At 39.3% G+C, this 21,009-nt stretch overlaps 1 protein-coding gene across 1 annotated transcript in view; it reads left to right on the plus strand.

The window, feature by feature from the left end:
* Positions 1-21,009, plus strand: part of LOC146146818 (uncharacterized) — a 36,710-nt gene that overhangs the window by 14,009 nt on the left and 1,692 nt on the right. The window contains exons 7-25 of the mRNA XM_083387075.1: positions 660-932; positions 2,643-2,782; positions 3,717-3,805; positions 4,180-7,017; positions 7,602-7,887; positions 8,617-8,835; positions 9,447-9,511; positions 9,609-9,669; positions 10,107-10,293; positions 11,245-11,446; positions 11,678-11,808; positions 13,191-13,387; positions 15,190-15,305; positions 15,517-15,618; positions 15,952-16,093; positions 17,047-17,319; positions 18,408-18,605; positions 19,120-19,240; positions 20,268-20,426. Coding sequence (XP_083243201.1) covers positions 660-932; positions 2,643-2,782; positions 3,717-3,805; positions 4,180-7,017; positions 7,602-7,887; positions 8,617-8,835; positions 9,447-9,511; positions 9,609-9,669; positions 10,107-10,293; positions 11,245-11,446; positions 11,678-11,808; positions 13,191-13,387; positions 15,190-15,305; positions 15,517-15,618; positions 15,952-16,093; positions 17,047-17,319; positions 18,408-18,605; positions 19,120-19,240; positions 20,268-20,426 — 5,799 coding nt within the window. The remainder of the gene's footprint in view (positions 1-659; positions 933-2,642; positions 2,783-3,716; positions 3,806-4,179; positions 7,018-7,601; positions 7,888-8,616; positions 8,836-9,446; positions 9,512-9,608; positions 9,670-10,106; positions 10,294-11,244; positions 11,447-11,677; positions 11,809-13,190; positions 13,388-15,189; positions 15,306-15,516; positions 15,619-15,951; positions 16,094-17,046; positions 17,320-18,407; positions 18,606-19,119; positions 19,241-20,267; positions 20,427-21,009) is intronic.

Below are 21,009 nucleotides of genomic sequence, written 5' to 3' on the forward strand. Positions count from 1 at the left end.
TAGCAATAAACGCCTGAATGTTTCTTTCATACAGTAGAATCAGTCAGATAAACAGGAAGTTGTATTCTAGTTCTTCGACTTTAGGAATGTACAATCACACAATTAAATTATCAACTTCGACATATTAAGGGTGGATATGAGTTTGATCACGGCGCCTTCCTGTATAATCCACTTTAGAATTGGCAGGTTATAATAATCCACTTAGGGATGGAAATGTATGAAAATGGTGGTCAATTCCACCATCATGTAAAAAAAGATGGAAATTAAACACTCAAGCGTGGAATTTTGCATGAACACCTTTAGCATAATATTTATAGCGTTAAAATTTCCACCCTATGATTGTGAAAGTGTGTTGAAAGTCATTCCTAGCAAGTATTCCCTAAACTATGTGGCTAATTGGAATGTTTTACTTAAAAGTGTATCCTAGTAAAAGTAACTAATATATAACGAATGACCTTGCCTATGGTGCACTTACTTCGCTTTATTCCATTTGGGTCTAGAAGACAACTTTTAGATTGGCGGACCTCATAAGCTGTTTCACGGGCTCCAATTGGTTTGGGGACTCCCTTTTAAAACCGTCGTATAAGAGGATAGTTTATATTAAGGTTGGAATATAAAACAGAAAACGCCAAAACAATTTCCTTGCCTTTGGTCAACAGATCCTTCCCGATAAGACGGTTTTAGCCGCTTCGCGACGGTACAAGCGATTCCGTGTGTCCAGGGGCGGAAGACTGATCATCCGCAAGCTTAGCAAGCAAGATGCAGGCGTCTACTACTGCATGTCGACGTCAAGTTGCGATGACAAGGTAGCTGAGGACGCCGCCTCTGTTCGCCTCCATGTCTTCTCCTCCTCCGAGGTAGGAGGGAGGAGCGAAGTGAGGAGCGCCCGGGCGCAGGAGGGAGAGGACGTCCGGATCGACTGTGCGGTGGAGGTAGGTCGGGAGGTTTTGTTAGAATTGTTGGATTCACGCTCATCCAGCATATCTTACCCTATGTTAACATGCTGTACTAGGGGAAAAAATATTTTGTTTACTTGCTATATAGGTAGTTTCGTTTGATCGTTTTGTTTTGAAGGGTGCATCGCACCTATAGAAAAAAAGTGTCCTCCAGGGTCAAAGTCTTTTGTTCAATTTTATGTTTTACTTACTACCCTTTGAATTGTTCAATATGTTGTGATTATTGAGCATTAGGACTCGGACATCTTAAATGTCGAGTAAAACATAGAAAAAAGTACGAACAGCGCTGAAACATTTTTTAAGATCAAGTGACACAGTGTAGGAGTTATCGTTATTAAAACACTTTTACAGTCCCAGTATCACGGCGGTATGTGCGAGAAGTGCTTTAACGAACGTCGTGTATACTTTTCAATGAGAAATTCATTTGCGTTCATGCTTTGCATGAAGAATTGCAACTCAATGTAAATTTAACTACTAAGTTCGCTTTTCCAATGACAAACTGTTCGAGTGGGTTTTGATTTAACTCCTTATTATATAAAATGTTAGTTTTCCTTGTACATACGAAGGTTTATCTAATGCTTACAATTATCAGGGTGATGATAGTTGCGCTGCTGCATATATCAGGAATATTTACCAAACATTTTAACATCCGTATTTGATAGACCTATTTTGCTTCACAAATATTCCTTAGATTTTCCTGTCCTAATCACAGTCAGTCAATAAATTTAAAGAAAAATAAATCTTCGTCATAAAATAAGGTATAATCAGTCAAAAGAAATAAAGAAAACAACGCAAAAATAATAACTTACGTCTTAATCAAGATGATGCCAATCTACTCGATCGTTTTGGCTTTGCAATTCTTTATCAAGCTAGATTACAGATCCGTGCATAGAGTAGCCTACCCAAGTATATTAACTTTTGTTTTATGAAGACAGAAAAGTCAAATAATGTTTTGCTTCAACTTGTACCCATTGTCGTGATTTACCTGAAAGGGCGAGGAGATTTCTTTTTGTTACACATTCAGTCTCCAATGTTGTGGTTTGTGGTTAATACACCAGGCTTATTTTCGCAGCTGAGCGAATTGAGCGCGCCGAGATTTAATTGAAACAATATCTCCGGAAGTTGTGACGTTACAGAGTTGAAATTTTTACACAGTCCTTGTATTGGCTACAAGCTTTCCAGAAAACATACTTATAGCAAAACATTAATGTTTATAAATATGAATAGTAATATTCAGCTATATTCCCCCTTGTCTAGCAGACAAGTTCAAACTTTAACGATATAAACTAGGAGGCGTTCTCTTAAAACAGAGCTACAGATCATGTTTAAATTTATTCAGAAGGGGTGTTTAATATTCCTTCGAAAATTCATAACTGCCCAATTTCAAAAAAAGCCCTTCGCAATTAAAGTACGTAAAAAGCAATTAATAGTAACCTGACAGGGTTGAATTTTTACACAGTCCTTGTATTGGCTGAAGGAGATATTCCTCTATATAAATCTCGGCGCGCCCAATTAGCTCAGGTCATTTTCGCGGCGTCTGAGAACGCGCCGAAATGACAGCGGGCGACGTGACGCAGCGGTGAACACCGGGGCCGAAGAATTTCGATTGATCAAGGCCTCTGCGTCCAATATCGGCACCCCGATCCGAAAATAGTCGTCCCGCAATTGGGTTACCGTCGATTTCAGGCGTCTCCTGCGGCAACGATCGTCTGGAGCACGCCGACGAGGTCCCTACTCAACTCCAACTCGTCGGAAGGAGCGCGAATCCTGGCCAACGGCAGCCTCTCGCTGGAAATGGTCGAAATATCACAGTCGGGATTCTACAGGTCGGCAAATTTGCCTTGGTGCGCGAAGCAGGGTTGCCAGATAGCCAAATTAAAAAAGGCCAGACTTAACTAAAAAAAGCCTAAAAAAGCTAAATCCAAAAACTCTAACAAGATGTTTGCCTGAAATAAATAAAAAATGAGATAAATAGTCATGCTGGTACATTGAATTTCTCTTTTTGTAAATTTTTCGTTTTTTTGTTTGGCAGTTTTTCTCTTTTTCTGTTCGTTTAATCTATTTTTAACATAATACCCATGATATTTTTGAATAAAATCAAAAAAGGCTAAAAAAGCCAAATTTCATTTGGATATTTTTTTGAAAAAATAAAATCCAAAGGAGTTCAAAAAAAGCATAAATTTTCAATGGCTTTAGAAAATCCCAACTGGCAATCCTGGCGCGAACGTGTCCTATACGCCACAAGTCGGACGACAGTTCGCGGACGTCCTTATTGCTGTGTATTTGCCCGACCGCAAAATGTAATAAGACCCTTAATATGTTTTCGCACTGGCTGTTGGCTTAGCGGTCTCGGCCCTGTGCTTAATGGAATCGTGATCTTGCCCGACATGTTTGCCCAATGGCGACAGGATGTTGCGGTGCTGTAACGGTTTTAGACTGGGTGCAAACCTCGATGACCTTTAATAAATCAACTTACAGTGTAGTAAAGAAAATGGAATGATAATTTTGTTGCTATTTGAGCTTTGATCGAAAGTAACGATACAAAATATTCGATTTTAATTTCTGAAAATATATTTCTATATGGGAAGTGAATTATGTTATACTATTACTCTATAAGCTCATATTTATACGTATATAGTGCATTTAATACGCCTGGGCAATAAATATTGTTGAAGCAGTTTTATTGCAATATTGCTGTGATTAATTGGACGATGTGGAACCAATATGTGACCAAGTGTTCGTATTGCGTTTCCGTTTTAGTTGTGTAGCGGCCAACCGAATGGGGGCACTCCTGATGACGACATTCCTGGAAGTGACTAAAAACCACGAAATCGTCGAAAGCGAGATAGGTGAAAATATACTTAGCAAATCCAACATAAGAAAAATGTCTGGCATTTTACGTTTGATACTTTAAGTTATAAATTTTGCATATTAGTTCACAACATTAAATTACACTTTTTTTTCAAAAAACGTCATTTACAAAGTGGTAAAGAAAATAAAGTCCCAAACACCACAAAACGTTGTTTGTATTGATTTTGATTGCTGTTGATACCACTATTGTAGCATGTTAAGTCGGTGGTCCTTTCAAAATACCAACATACATGTCCGCATGTAGTGGAAAGGATACACTTTTTCTATAGTGCTTTGTTTTTTTAAACAACGTGGTAATAAATAAAGAATTAAAAAAAAATATAAATGTAACCCTCTTAATCTGGTATTTCAGGTGATGATATGTTTGAATGGGACGAATACGACAACATGGACATCGAGTACGTGGTTAACCCAGCGTTGGACGAAGATACGACTACCTGGTTACCACCATCGACCACATGGTTTCCACCATCGACAACATGGTTACCACCATCAACCACAAAGATACCATTTTCAACCACAAAAACACCAACCATGACCAGAAAGATTCCATTTTCAACCACAAAAACACCAACCATGACCAGAAAGATTCCATTTTCAACCACAAAAACACCAACCATGACCAGAAAGATTCCATTTTCAACCACAAAAACACCAACCATAACCATGAAGATTCCATTTTCAACCACAAAAACACCAACCATAACCACGAAGATACCATTTACAACCACAAAAACACCAACCATGATCACAAAGATACCAGTTTCAAGCACAGAACAACAACCCTCGAATACACAGCATTTTCCCTTTGAAAAAGTCAAGGCGACAGACGCAGTTGTGACAACGGAACCGTTCGTTCCCAATGGACCGCAGTTCACCTCGACCGAAATAGATGCAGTAGCTGCCGCTTCAACCACACGGACGACAAGCGCTGCGCCAGAAACGGCGAGTCATCAAAAAGAAAGGGCCTCCTTTTATCGGCCAATCACTGGCGCTGGGTTGGGCGGCTCAGCAGAGCAGCGATCAAACGGGTTCGGCCAGACGACACTGAAAGACGTCCCCAGTGTATCCCTCGCGCCAATAACAACAACAACCTCAGCGAAAACAACGCTTGGCGCAACAACACAAACAAGTTTACCCCCGTTTAAAGGAGTTTTGTCAACTAAAGTGACCGAAACGGTAACTGTGATTTCCCCAACACGTGCGTCAACGTTGCCATTATCAAAACCTAGATCTACGACCAGATTTCTCACGACCGACAGTGACGTAAATGACCAACTGTCTAACCTTTTACCTGCTGGTTTGAAAGCAGAAGAACTACCGCGAAACAACTACAAAAAGTTAGACGTGGAAAATGCTGTCGAAGAAATAGAAACAATTTTAAAGCCTACCATACGAAATTTAACCGGTGATTTTGTGGATATAGGTACGGCTAATACATCTCATCAAGCAACAACGGAAAGAAGTTCACCCCAGTTCACGACTACAACGTTTTTGTCACCAACAAATGCTAAAGCGACAACCACGGTTTTATCAACGATATCAACACCAAAACCTGGATCGATGTTCAAACTAATCACAACAAACAGCAACGGGGTGAATGGGCATTCTGATGTTTTACAAGAGGGTTTGGGATTAGAAGAATCTAATCCAAATAAAGAGAAAGCCTTTGACGTTGAAAAGGCTGTCGAAGAATTAGAGGTTATTTTCGAGCCAAGGCTACGAATTTTGAATGGCGATTTGGTTGATATTGGCACGAACGAGATGTCTACTCTTGCAAAAACGAAAACAAGTGTATCCCTTGCTGCAAAACTTTCGCCACCAACAACGACAAGCCAAGCAAAAGTCGGGTCAACCACTTCGCGAACGCTTGCATCCGACAGTTTGGTCACAACAATACCCAAATCAACGACTGAATTTCTGACAACCAGTAGCAGCAAAGTTTTAGAACCTTCTAGTATTTTACCAGAGTCTTTGGAAATAAACGTACTATCACCGAACAGTGAAAAAGCGTTCGATGTAGAAAAATCAGTCGAAAGGGGAGAGGTAATTTTTGAACCAAAAATACATAATGTGGCTAATTACCTGGTTGATATTGACACGGATAAGTCATCGACCCAAGGAACAACAACGGCAAGTTTACAGCCGGTTATGGCAACAACCAAAGCACAACCTGTGGTTTCCACAACTCTTGCGTCTATAAAAGCAGCGTCTGAAGCCGGAACAACAACCTTGCTTTCCACAACCGCCAGCTCTGCAATTAGCGACCTTACAAGACTTTTAACGGCGGGTTTGAAAATAAAAGAACTCTTGCCAAATAAAGACAAAGCTTTCGATGTTGAAAAAGCTGTGGAAGAAGTCAAGTTCATCGTAGAGCCAAGGCCAGCACATGTGACTAATGGTTTGCTGGATGTTGGCAACGGCAAGTCATTGAATCATATAAACAAGCAATCGCAAGCGACTACAAACGACATCGTTTCAACCCAAGCCTTGGCAACATCAACGGACCAAACAGAAATGGAACCAGTCCCTGACACTTCGCATTCCCCTCAACAGTCTCAAACAAGTGGTAAGCCCGATAGGCAATATACCTTGTTTGGGGGTAAAAGCATAACGGACAAGGCCACTTCGGGGCAAAACATCGGGCAGACAGGCCAGGCTTTCCGCTTTACCCCGACACCGGGTATTTCACTCTCGCCATTAACGTTTGCGAGCCAAGCGTCTATTGGCACCCTGTCGGCATCACAGCTGAGTGACAGCAAGCCATTGCCAGTCTCGACACCTGCAGTCATTCGCGATGGCCAGGAGCCGACTAGAGCGTTACTCAAAGAGGGGAATTCAGTTCCAGTCAGCCAGAGGACAAGGTTTACCTCAGCACCTCCAATCACGCCCGATGATGTAATTACAAAGGAGTCGCTCTTTGAAGTTACTCAGACAGACAAGGCGCCGGTCATCTATACTTCTCGTACAGAGAAACCCAACGGAAACGACTTGACTTCTTTCTTCGTTAATGACCAAGTGACGACCGCCACGCAGAGTGGACACAGCGAATTGGGAAATCCCGAATTTGACGGGAGCGAAATTGTCGTTTTCCCGTCGTTGAGTTCTCTGACCAAGCCGAGCCGAAACGTAACCAAAATCGTTCGCGAAGCACCGAGGACCGTTTCAACGCAACTGCACCAGTCGGAATGTGCGTATAACTTCGAACTTTGTGCCAACAACATATTTTTCATTGCTTATATTAGCAAATCGATTACTCAGCGGTAAAAAAGTGAGCGACATGGCTAGAGGCTTTGGACAGTTTATATTACTTGTGCTATCAGAAAATTGTTACTTTTCATGGTCATAGTAGGTCACAAATCTGAAACAAATATATTTGGTTGTCTAAAAGAATGTAATTGTTATTGACGATATAAATATTTTTATTTTGAGTAATTACCATGTGTTACTAAAAAAGTCCAATTCTTTTTTGAAAACATCTAAAAATATTTATTTGCCACTAGCTACATGATTTAACATAGTATTTCTCAAACTTTTATGGCTAGCGGCACCTCTCAGAAATATTTATTACATTGCGGCACCCATATAGGATTTTTTTTAAGTAATTCACTAAAATAACAAACCATAAATGTACTTGAACAACGCAACCACTGATTAAACAACACGACAAAAAACCTTTTTTACCAATTCGAATTGCTTCGATTATTAGGTCTGCCGTTTCTCTCATCGCTTTCTCAATAAAATGAGATTTAATATTTTATATTCCTGTGTTAGCCTCAGTGCAGGAATTCTCTTACTCCGTGGAGGGCGTCGAAAAGAACTTCGTCACTTTGCTATGCAAGCGTGAAGCGCCACCAAGTGACGATCGGCGGCCCAGCAACTCCGCCACTAGAGGTCCGACGGTGTTGAAGTCCACATGGACACTTCCCAGCGGCGAACGGGTTAGCTTTCCTGACCAGTTGTCCGAGAGGTTTGTCGTCGGATTGAATTCGATCATCATCCTTGAACTAAAGTTAAACGACAGCGGAACCTACTTTTGCGACAGCTCGAGCGAAACCGGGTGAGTTGGTACGTTTTCTGTTTTGATTTCTTCGCAAATCCTTTCATTTTTCGTGAGAAACAATCTATCACTTGCAATTACCAGGAATATTTTGCTCGAAGCGTTACCTCATTAAAAATATACATTAATGCTAAAAATGATTTGAAATGCTTTCAATTCGAAATAGATTTTTCTCTTTTAACTGACTAGAACTTATAAATGTCTGACTTTGACCAAAACAGAAAAATCGAAAGTATATTTGCTCCCATTTGAAGCCATTGTCATCATTTATGTGTAAGGGCGAGGAGATATCCAATTCTTATTTTACACATTCAGTTTGCTGGTGTACTACGGTTTAGCTCAACTTGCATTATTTACGTCCCCTTACAATAAAATGAAGAGCAAAATAAGCTTTCTACATACAACTTTACCAACTTGATAACAACATACAGCTTATTTCAATCTAAAACTGATTTTCCATTGATCTCTTACGAATACGACTATCTAGACCAGTGGTTCTCAAATGGGGTGTGCGCCGAACTGTGGGCCTGGCATGATTTTAATGGGATATGCTTGTTTTTGTGGCGACAAAGCAAAACATATTTTTATGACGTGTAAATTGTTTCTTGTTGGGCCTGCCATTTTTGAAAAACCAAAGTGCGTCCTGCTTTATAACAGTTTAAGGATTACTGGCCCAGTCGAAACGTATGTCGTAGTTACTTTAAGCACAAGCTTTTTTTTATAATACAGTTTGAGCAGAGCCGTAATCACACTGGCCGTTCGACCTAAGTCAGTGTCAACTGAAGCCTCTGGAAGCACGGTTTTGCCTATTGAAGATCCACCAAAGTTTGACGTGGACTCGCAATTTGTCGAACCAGGTGAAGGTCGTACGTTGGCGGCCAACAGTCCAGCTGCAGTTTGGCGCACAGTTAAACCGAACGAAGCCGAAACCAGGAAAGTGTCAACTGGGTAAGACATATATTTATTGGACTAAGTCATGATGGGCCCCAATAATAAGGGAGTTCTTAAAATATGTCATCGAATTTAGGCATATCTATGATTATTAACCGAAAGACAATAGTTGTTTGTTTCCCGTTGATGCGTAAGTTGCCAGTTTGCTGCTTAGGTATAAGTGGAATATAGCCGAAATGCCAATTTTGTTCTCACCCAAACAGCTTAAGCTGTCGCAATAAAAAAACTGAAAGTGAATAAATAGCGAAAGAATCAGTATTCCAGTACTCGAGTGTGATTGGTGCCTATCTTAAACCTAATTCAATCATGTATTCTAGCCATGGTTTGCGGTGGAAAGCAGTGCTTTCGGCACGAAACGATTAAGTATCAGCAGAAAGTAGTATACGCTAACAAGCAAGGGCATAACTTACTTCCTAAGGCTAAAGTATTTATATGGTTTAATTTCCTCTTTTTTATATTTTTATTGAATTAAAATAAATGGTGTTCGGTCATACGTTCAACATGTTTCACTAAAACTGAAATAATCGGTATCGTGATCAAAAAGGATGTACCAGACATCCCCGAGGTATACGGGTGAAAATTAAAAATCATCGTAATTTTTTTGGCAGAAAGGTCGAGTTTAACAACAGAAACGCGATAGAAGAAACCTCTGCTGTATCCACCAGGCCAACTTGTAAGTACATTGTGAAATTTATTTTCGGTCATTGCGTAAATTGAATAGTGCTTTAAAAGAGAAATAAATATCACCTGATTTTTTGTGTTTTACCTAGCTCAAGCTACAACAAAAGATACGAAACCCTCAAACGATAAAGAAGCCCGGCCGGAAAGCAGGTATTTATTTTCCAGCAATTCTACGCAAGTCTTAAATACGCCGAAATACCACCTGAATGGTCAGAATCAGGCATTTTTTTTGCATAACCTTAAAACCCTCCCATAAGTAGATCACTAGCTCCCCTGAATTATAACCCTAGCAATCTCCAGAACGGCCAATGTCGCGTATGCCCCAGATCGTCCCCTACCCTCTCACTACAGTTCAAGGCCTGATTTTGGTCGACAGGTTTAGGTCTTATTCAAACGATTTTGTTCTTATTCCGTCGCAGATATTACTGTGTATTTGGCTTTATTACGTCGTTGGTCTTAAACAATAGTAATATAGATTATTATGCTTTAAATATTGCTGCTTTGTGGATATTATTTTGTGTACCATTACTACCACCAAAGTTAAACGTTTTTGTCCATTAAAAAAATTTCCATTTTTCTTTCATTAGATCGGACAAAGTGTTCCGTAGTGTAGAGGTTGTGCGTGCTTCGTACGGCGACGCTCTGGACATTAAATGCTCGCTGTCCGGCGTCGACGCAGAAGCTCTGACGTGGAAATTCATTGCCAGTGACGTCACAGATGCCATCAACCACTTTGACGTCACATCTCTGGGAAAAATCGGCGACGATCGATCAGTATTTTCAATAACAAAGTGAGTGCGTCAACAGTTTAAACGAAAGTTTTATTTGTACCAGAGTCGTACAACTGATACTATTTATTGTATCCTTCTTGGTATTTACATTTCGCAGTTCGAAATCAAATGTATGAACGATTGTGATACTATATTTGGCATTCATTTTGACAATGGCGTGTGCCGTTGTACTGTTTTTGCTTTAAAGCATAGTGTATAGACATATTTGTCATTTCGAGCAATCGGTATGAGTTTCACTATTTAGGGCAACTACCAATTGCTTAACGTTTACCTTGTTTCGTATCAGTTAATTTTTCATGACTATTACGCTCGTGTTTTGCATAAACTTATCCAGATGTGGAGTATTGACTATTTAAACTCTTATAGAACTCTGTTTAATTTATAGCAGGGGTCGGCAAATCATTTTTAAAATGCGGCGACATGAGAAAAAAATGTTTTGTAGGACCGGGTCAAAATGTGGATGTGAAACAGCCACTATTTACGGGGTAATTTTTTAAATGATCCTGTCAATGTTTTGACAAACTTGTATAGGAGTATGGAAAAGTAAGGTTGCATTACACGTATAATAAAATTAATCAATAAAATATTTTAAAATCAAGGAAAATAACTTAAGGACTTAGTTTTGCTTAAAACTAATTTTATGGAAAATAAGCCGCGGGCCGGATTAAATTGCTTGGCGGGCCCGACCAGGCCAGTAGGCGGTATAGTTTGCCCAGGTCTATGCCGGGTGTAAGCTTTATCGAGCTTGAAATAATGTACATTAACCACAAAAAATTTACAAAATCGGGTGGCACCGTTTAAAAAGAAATTGTATTGTAATGCTGAAGAGGTTTGTCACAACCGTGCTTCATCATGTTGAAGCAGCAAAGCTTTCCAGATGATTTTTAAGATTTACTTGAAATAAATATGGCCACCAACAAAAATTGATATAAACAAATCAGGTTTATTCCTTTGTTTCAGGCTGAGCCTGATGCACAACGGTACGTTTACCTGTTCCGCAAACGACACCCGCGGCCGTCACATCCATGAAACGCAGCTCATGGTCCTTTCCAGCGCTCCGAGCTTCACTCAGCCCAGTCAAAAAAGTTTGACGATCGAGCGCGGACAGTCGGTCACGATCCCTTGTGAGGCCAAAGGTGAGAATCTTGCGGTTGCATGCGAGCGGCTCGCGTGACACTTGGCCGTCCGCAAGCCCCTTAACCTTTGCGCGGACATGCGAAGTGATGCTATCTGGCCATAGAGTGGGTCGCTGTCACCGATAATAGCGCCTGTATCTGGCGATGCGGTCTTATCGCCAGTTAATATTGCGGTCAATGCGGAGGCCGAAAGGTTACATTACAATGGCGACCTGTTGTGTTTTGTCGCAGGAGCACCCAAGCCGGAGGTTGGTTGGTCGTGGCCGCGTACAGTTGCTGTTTCAAAGCGTTACACGACCGCAGATTCGTCGCGGCCCGCCAAGGTCTACACCTCGCCCGATAACGTGCTTCACATTGAGAACGTAAGTGTTACCCAAACTGCAGGATCCCCACTTAACGGCCTATATTGGATGCCAAGCGCTACACGTGTCGAAACTGTATTAATATAAGCTAACGTAAATAAAACAATAAAACACGTAAAACAATAAGAGCGGCCAACGTCTGAAAAGGTAGCAGAAACGTCAATTACCAAGTTTTCTAAATGTTCCACAATGTCGCCCCAAATCCGACTACCTTCGTTGGATTTTGGTTTCCAGAATCACCACAACGAAGAGAAAAAAATGATGTAAAGTGCCAAAAGTAACTAATATTTGGTGCTAACGGAAAATATGATAAGATAAGAAATAAAGCGTGAAAGGTGAGGTGCAACATTGGAAAAGCGATATAACGTGAGGGAGAAAGAATGAGTGAAAAGAACAACAAGCGTACATACGATAAAGCAAAGCAACAATACCACAAGCACACACGCAAACAAAAAATAATCGTTGCAACATAAGTACCCCCTTTGCAGGTGGAAGGCGACTTTGGCTTAAGTGAATTGACATTTGCTTTTACCCGTCGCTGAGTAGATTTCCATCGATAGTGGCTTACTGTACATGTCAGTTAGACATTCTGGACTATCGTCCAAAGGATTCTCCTTGAGCGAAACAACTATAAGTGCATTGAAATGATGTTGGCCAATAGAACCACTTTAGATTAGTGTATGATTTGTCAATATGGATATCCGATTTGCGTCGTACACCCTTGGTATGCTGGTTTAAAGGCGTAACGTAATTAACTAAGTGGCTAACGCTTAACAACATTGGTAATTATACACATTTTTATTCATGTCGCACATAGGTCTATGTAACTAACGGACACTTTTTTTAATTTCGCCTTAGGGTCACTGATGCAAATTGAGTATTCAGCCTCCACAAAATCGTTGAAACAAACGAACAAATATTTTTTAAACTTGAAAGTTCATCAAACGTGGATCGTGAATATTCCGAATCGTTTTGTCGACTATGTAATAACTTCAATATTACATACATTCCTGGTATTCATTTGAATCAAGTCCACAGATAATGCCATTGATACATAAGGCGAAATGCATATTTATATTAGAAGTTGTAGACCTTGATAACTGATTGTTGTTCGAAGCTTTCATCCTTGGCTTTAGGTGTTCTGTTGTACGGCATGCTTCTGCTGTGGAAACACACACTATACGCTTGTGTATTCGTGGTTCAGCTTTAAACACTTAACTTAAAATAAAAACCGTTTTAAATGTAACCGCTTTTAAAAGCCATCTGAGGTGGAATGTTTAAAACTCCTTTTTGTAATATGAATTGTGGATATATAGTTCCTTTACCTGGTATATCATGAGAGAAGAACAAACGGTTAATTGCAAAATATTTATTTTTTAAAGGCTGTCCCGCAATTTGGTGTGATGTTCCTCTGCACGGCGAGCAACGCGGTCGGCCGGGCAATGCACGAGGTGTACGTGACCATTTCGCCAGCGCACAGGGCGCCCCAACTCACCACCGACCTACCGGAAAGCTACGACATTGAAAGTGGCCAGGAGTTGACCCTCGATTGTTCGGCGACAGGACACCCGCTTCCAAGGTAGTTTTATGTCATTGGTTATCGGGAAAGCAGTCGTTTGAAATAAGAATTTAACCTACTGTAGAAATCCGCCTGGTTTACTCTGTTGCGTAAAATAAATATGATTTAACCAGTGGTTGTTAAATTTTTTTTCACGAGGCCCCGCACCAATCGATTGGAATTTGATATACAAAAGACAGCCCGTGCTATTCAGATGAGAAATTTTGTGTGACGTGTAGCGTTTAAACTTCTAACAAACTAGCCTACTCGTATTTAAACGAATTGTAATTGTGACTAATTGTTTTAACTGACGCCTAAGCTAATTAGGAATTATGATGTTACTTGTCAACATTAAAAAAAAGATTGTTAAAAAAATGATTATTGTACTCAGTTTAAAATGACTATAGTTTAAAGCAGGGGTCGGCAACCTTTTTTGCTCTGTGGACCGGTTTTACAACTTGAATTTGTCGCGGACCGGCCTTAAAAAAAAACAAATGTTTAGTAAAGGAAATTTATTACAGTTTTTTCAATGAACTAATACAAAAAGAGCGGAGATGTGGGCCAATTGGTCAGTTTAGACGTTTTTGGATCTGCAGGTTTTATTTGCCTCGTAAAATGGGATTTAAAAGTCTTAACATGAAATTTAATCTATAATCATTCAACATACCACAACATTTAACTCAAAATATAAGCATAAAAGTTGTTTATTTTGCATGCAAAAATGCTACTCAAGTGAACCATTCGTTTACGGGTTGGCGATCATTGGTTTATTTTTTACAACAACAAGAAAAACTCAAGCACCGACCAATAAAATTGCAATTTTTATCTGCATTATTTGCGAATTATTTTTATTACTTATACATGGACTTGTAGTTTAATATATATTTCTATCAACAAAAGTATACTGGGGAATTACTATGTCCCTTTAATACTATCGAGTTAATAATTACATGGTGGTCTGTTAATACGTTTAAGGCTACCACTAACTTTAAAGTTTAGAGATCTGTGGAAAAGATGTTAATAAATTTGCATGCCTCTGTGATTTGTTTACTCGGTAGACTAACAATACTGCTGAATCAGTTAACCACCTGCCCCCATCGGGTTGTGAACCACTGGTCCCCATGGCGGCCATTGGCACCCGGCCTGAGTTCAAACTTAGACTAGCTTTTCATGTGTACTATTTGCCATCACAACTAAAATGCAATAATATTTTTTCCTATTAAACAACGTTTCTAAAAGCATTTGCTTTAGTACAAAATACAATTCTTTAGGAATGAAAAATTTTACTTTTTTGCAAAAATCGTTTTACTGTTTCAAATCTAAGTTTCCGTCTTGTTTGAAACCTCGTAGACAAAGATGGCGTTGCATAATGCATTTATGGATGTTGTGAACGTGCTATGTAGACCTAACTCTTGAAGCTCACGATTCTTATAACTAAATGTGATTTTCTATCATACAAATCGACCATGCATGAGGTATATCTAAATTCTAAACGAAAGTTATTGTGATTTAAATATAAAAATACATCCAATTGTTGTTGACTTTTTGTTGTTTTTTTACGAACTGTTTGGGTTTAAATCAAAGTTTTAATCTGGCAACCCTGCTATGGACCGGTAACGAACTCCTCGCGGACCGGCACCGGTCCGTGGACCGGCGGTTGCCGACCACTGGTTTAGAACACTAATTTTTCTGAGTTTAATTTTTACCAGGTCTCATTTTTATTATAGGGATTATTTAATGACCAAAATACATATTTTTGAAAAAAAAAAATTATTTTTGATATATTCACGTTATGTTTGTTCGTAAATACATTTTCTATTAAGAATTTCCTGGAAGTTACCGAACAACCAGAGGTTGCATGCGAATCAGACAAAGAATGGCTACGTAATGATGGAAAACGGTGCCTTGAAACTACCAAGCGTGACTCTAGAAATGGCAGGTAAGCCAAGCAATCGAGCACAACTCATGCAGGTATAGGCCGACTCGGATAGGTACCTTTATCGATTGGTGATGTCCTTTTGTCAAATCAAATCGTTTTACTGAGTCCCTTTGCTTCTAGCCATGTACAGGCTTAATTAAAGCTAGTTCTAGAGACGGAGGTTATTTGCAAGTATAGGTTTCGCGACCATTACATCACGATTGTGTTCCAGGTCGCTATCAATGTATTGCTGAAAACACGGAGGGCATCGTTCACAAATCTTTAGAGCTAACTGTCCATGCAGCAATAAGTGAAGCTGAATTGGAAACGACAGGTTAGTTGACTATAACTGTTCTTCACTTGAATCATGTCAAACAGAATTCTTTCTAATAAAGTCGCGACTCATTTTAAAATTTACTACATTAAATTATTTCGGGTTTATAATTTATACTTTGTATAGTTCATCGATTTAACACAGAAATGCTTTCCAGCTATAAAGAATTTGTGGTATAGCGTTACAAGTCCTGTAAGTTATTATAAAAGACGATAAGATTTACCTAGGACAATTGTCCAAGTCCGTAACTTTGGTTTAAACAATTGCAGCCATCGCCCCTAATATACTCCAATAACTTTAAATAAATTGAAATGTTACCGTCCTTCTTTTAAGGTCCTTCGTCCAGCCCGACCATAGCAAAAACATCAACAAGGTTTCAAGTGACAAAAGCATCATCGATAACCAACAGTTTGTCAAGAGATGTTCCGCGAAAAACCATAACACGTCAGACAGATGTGCCGATCAGTCTTTATAGGTATAGAACTTAGAGTTTTGTAATGATATTTTCCTGTAATTTTACAACCTACATTGTGATATCTACTTTCTATTCGTTTTTGCAAATATATTTGTACCCTGAAAATAACAAAAAAACTTGTTGTGCGAAACAACGGAGATTTGGCCGATATTTGCCGAAATACCCGGCGTTGCCCTGATAAATTATCAAAGTATCTTTTTGGAGGACTTTTTACTCAGGAGACTTTCACAAATTAGTCGACCATAATTTAATGCTTGATGCCACGTTTTAGAACACGCTTTGAGTATTAAAGTAAAAGAGCTGCGAAGTTGGAGTTGGAAATCGGGTCTCGAATAAGACCACATAAAATTACCCGAGTCCGACTTTCCCATGCGCAGTACCAAATTTCGAAACTGATTAGGCCGATGCACTTAAATTGTAAAGGTGGAATATAGCATATGATAAAATATTTGCCAACCTCGTATAGTGGGTGGATTAGTTGCCCTATGAGTGGCTTTCTCAAGCCTTGTGTAAGTTTCGAGAAGCCGGAACCGGTATCTGGACTCGACGAAATCGGTGCATTGGGCCGGATTGGGTAAGGTCAGTGTTTCTTAACCTTTTTTACTTAGTGGCGCACCTAAAAATGTATGAAATCGTGGCGGCGCACCTTGCGTGCGAAGAGAGCGCGAAATTTTTGAGGTGTAGCAATATTTCTCTTAAATTGCTTTCATTTTTATATTATATGGGTTTTATAGTTGTTAAAAACGTATTTTTGCCCGTTAAGTCTTATTCCGATTAATTTTGGAATGATTTCGACATTTTTTCTTTTCGCTTGCGGCGCACCAAGCAGCCTTCCATGGCGCACCAGTGCGAAAACGCTGGGTTAGGTTAACAACTCACAATCAACTCCGGCGAAGACAAAGTCGCCCAAAGCCTTTGCCAGGTAACTCAGCTTTGTCTCGCCTTACTTACAGTTACAAAACAGCTTCCTACTACGGCGATACCGTCGAGCTACAATGCACACGACCTCCCAGAAATCGGCAAAGAACTCGTCAGCGATGGATGCCCCCACAACCGGTAATCACCCGGTGGGAACTCCCCTCGGGTGAAGTGGCCAGCTTCCCGGCCCAGGTGCCCTCCTGGCGCCACCGACCCCTCTACGACGGCGTCCTGCGCATAAGAGAAGTGACGTCAAACGACAGCGGCGTGTACCGCTGCGTCCGCCGCGATAAGTTCAAGGGAAACATGTAAGCATTGCTCTTAGAAAATGAGACGTTTTTTAGAGTCTTACTTATTGAAACCACTATTTTCAAATCATTTTACTTTACTTAGGTATTTTAGGAGAAAATATTCTTGAATTGACTCAAGTTAATGAAACATTCACACATATGTGTGTTCATAACTGAGACCTAGCCCTTCAAAGCTGCTTTTTGACCAACGACTACGGCTTACGTATAATTGGCTTTCGGTGTACTATTGACTCAAGTCTTTAGACTTTTAGTAAAATGACTTTGAGTACCTTTAGACTTTTAGTATGCTACAACTGATGGCTTGGACTGAGACCCGACTTATTTTTGCCAATGATTTCTCTTGGATTTAGGTTATTTTAAAACTCAAATGGACTTGATTACAACGCTATACCTGTTTTCAATATTTCTACTTTGACTTAATAAGCACGTTTGTGCGAAAGTTTGTAAATATTTTACCACAAATTTTAGGCAAACTTACGTGACTTGATTGAAGTTTTAAGATTTTTCTTATTTACTTTGAGAGGCTTATTACTTTCGTTTTGACTTTGTGTGCTTTTGTTACTCTTTTAAAATGGCTCGTACTGAGACACGACTTTTTCTTTTGCAAAACCTAAATAATTAAATTCCGATTGTACAATTTCCTAAACATATCTGTACCCAAATTCAGTTACATTACGCAGCAATTATATTGATGAAATGTACTAAAGTCACTGTTTTTTTAAAAGACGTGACTTAAGACTTTCAGACAAAATGACAAAATGGGATTAAAATTAAGCGTTTTTAGTCAGCATTTTTTTTATTGTGTTATTTATCTTGATTTATTTATATAAAATAGTTTGCTTGCTATATATGTTACATTTATGTTATTTTTACTTTAGTTTTTGCTCATAATAATCGGACGAGTTTACTAGTTTAAAATTTTATTTTTATTACTAAGACTTGACTTGGGCAACCGATGACTTGGACTGGGACTTGACTTGCTTAAGTAAATTTGTGAATGACTTGACTCAGTCATTTCAAAATAAGTTTACAACACTGTTATGCATTGACTATTAACTTAATCAGCATGTGCCCTGTACGTTTAGCCTCTCGCGAACAGAAGCAACTCTGTCAGTAAGGATGCAGCCACCAGTACTGCGACAGGCGCTCAGGCAGAGGGTGGTCGCCTACAAGGGAAGGATGGCCAAGGCCGATTGCTCCGTATCAAGAGGAAATCCGAAACCGCGTGTCTACTGGGTGGCACCTAACGGTCGGATATACACAGCGGGATCCTATGGAAACGGGTAACAGCAGCCTAATCGGGTTTTATTATGTAATGTAATGAGTCTTTTAAAGCAGTGACTTCACCACGCTTGCAGGATTACATCGTTTTTTTTTCCACGCCATAAATCTCATGCTATTGGCGATGGTGGAAAATTCCACATTTATAAGTTTCAGTTCCACCTTTTTCCCCCTGATGGTGGAAATTTAACACCATTTTTTTGTTGGATTATTACAACCTCTAAATTTACAGTGTAGCATTAGCAAGCAAATTACAGCTGATCCGGAAAAAACATGATAGCTCCAAGCCGGGTAAATATTTTTTCCTGGGCCTTCAAGCCAAGCAGTAAATATTCCTTTTTTTACCAGTTGACAGTGTCACAAGGTTAAGAACCACAGGTATATAAGTCATACCATCGTATAAATATATATTGTTGCTCTATAAGCAATATCGCGTGCTCCCTGATTATCGAGTGGCAGTAGTTTGTTTTCGCCTTCTATAGTGCTATATATAAGCATTCTTTTTATATCTAACAGTCTGTACGTGAAATATGACGGCCAGTTGGTGATTCGAAGTCTGGACCTTTCGTTTCTTGGCACCTACCAGTGCATTGCTGAAAATCTCGCAGGAAACCTCACTCGACTCGTTGCTTTTCAGGTAGGTAAAATTTTTGTTTTAAACGTTGGATGCCAGGTTGTATAGCACTGTCGACAGAAAGTCGAGTTCCATTTCGAGATTGGACGAATTGGTGACCTAAAACAAAAATTTTACAAAAAGAAAAACGAAAGAGATGGTCTTTTATGGCAATTTGCATTGGGTTCAAATGATTATTGTTTCCGATTTTGGCAAGTTTTGGGGTAAATGTGTCTCCCTGTATTTTTTTTATTTCGTTTAGGTAAGTAATATTAAGTGTATACTGTATAGGCTACATAGGTCAAGTTAGTTATTTAACTCTATATAGCCTATCTTTGCCAGTCGACTTTGAGCAAACCCGGTGCAAATAGGTTCCGTTGATGTAATTATCGAACAGACACGCCTGTTGCCTGTGCTATACGCCCATATTAAAACGTTTTGAGCTTCTGAGGCAAAGCCAGCTTTGTTCGACCTGAAAGCAAGGTGAATTTGTAAACGATGATTTGTACCTAAAAAAATCTGTGTTGGAAAAACTGCCTATCAAGAAATTTCCAACGACGTTTACTATTAATCTAACAGGTTTTTAATTTAAATTATAAGAGATGGTTTATTTTGCTTACAGTATCGGAAGTTAAAAATGATGTATTGCGGCTATAATCTTCCCCTAGAAAAGACCAACTATTTTACGAAATTGAAGGAAACACACAATGGAATAAGACCTAAATAGTAAAGAAACGATAACAAAAGCGGAAATATCTTTAATACCATAGTATTAAGACCAACAACATGCTTATTTTTATGTATTAGCTCTATTTTGGCCTAATCAGGATTTAGTTTTTGAAGATTATGTTATCTTATGGGTCTTATTGCTGGAATTTCAATTTTGAATTGAATCACAACCGTTATTGATCTTCAGGCAACATAGCCCAAGTTGTCGCAATTGCTAGTCTGTAAACCTGTTTTCATGTTTTTTTTTGCTGCTGTCTTGCACAACATCGATTCTAAGGGTCGCCCAATTTTTGGTCTCAGTTTTCTGTATATTGTTTTTCAGACCAAGCCCTTCGTGCCGAAAATCAGGAGGAGTCGGTACACGAGAACGGTTTATGTACGCCACGGCAGAACGGCCCGGCTTGAATGCACAGCAGTTGGTGTACCTACTCCTGACGTGTACTGGATTCTGCCACGCGGACAGCGCGTTGTGGAAAGCAGGGTTCGTTTTTCTTTATTTCATTTTAAATAGATTATGTGAAACATAAAACAGACTACTCTGATCAACGATAATGGCACACATATCTGTACTTGTAAACAATTGTGAATGAATGTTTTATTGATTATGTTTTCAAAAACTATATTTTTAGGGTGCACACTATGCACGGATATAAATATGATGTTGCTACCAGGCATAGTATATTTAAAACAGGTTCCTCTGGCAATATATATTATTTTCTACCAACGTTTCGGCTTACTATCCGGCAAGCCTTCGTCAGTATATATATATTGCCAGAGGAACCTGTTTTAAATATGCACGGATATGTAATGCACCTTGATAATGAATTGCAAAGCGAAAAGTGACGAATAGATCAACATCATCTTAATTAGGACGTTATGAGCTTGTAATCATCTTATATGAGCTTGTAATCATCTTCAGTTAATTCATTTTCAGTTAATAAACCAACTGAAGATAATACTTTCTGGCTTGACAACACACTATCAAGCTATATTTTTTAAATTTAGATATGTAGGGCATACAACTTCGGTAGTGGTTAAGTTAAATTCGTTGCATAGCTAATTGC

Source organism: Ascidiella aspersa, chromosome 4 (assembly GCF_963924565.1).
Source record: "Ascidiella aspersa chromosome 4, kaAscAspe10.2, whole genome shotgun sequence".
Classification (NCBI taxonomy): domain Eukaryota; kingdom Metazoa; phylum Chordata; class Ascidiacea; order Phlebobranchia; family Ascidiidae; genus Ascidiella; species Ascidiella aspersa.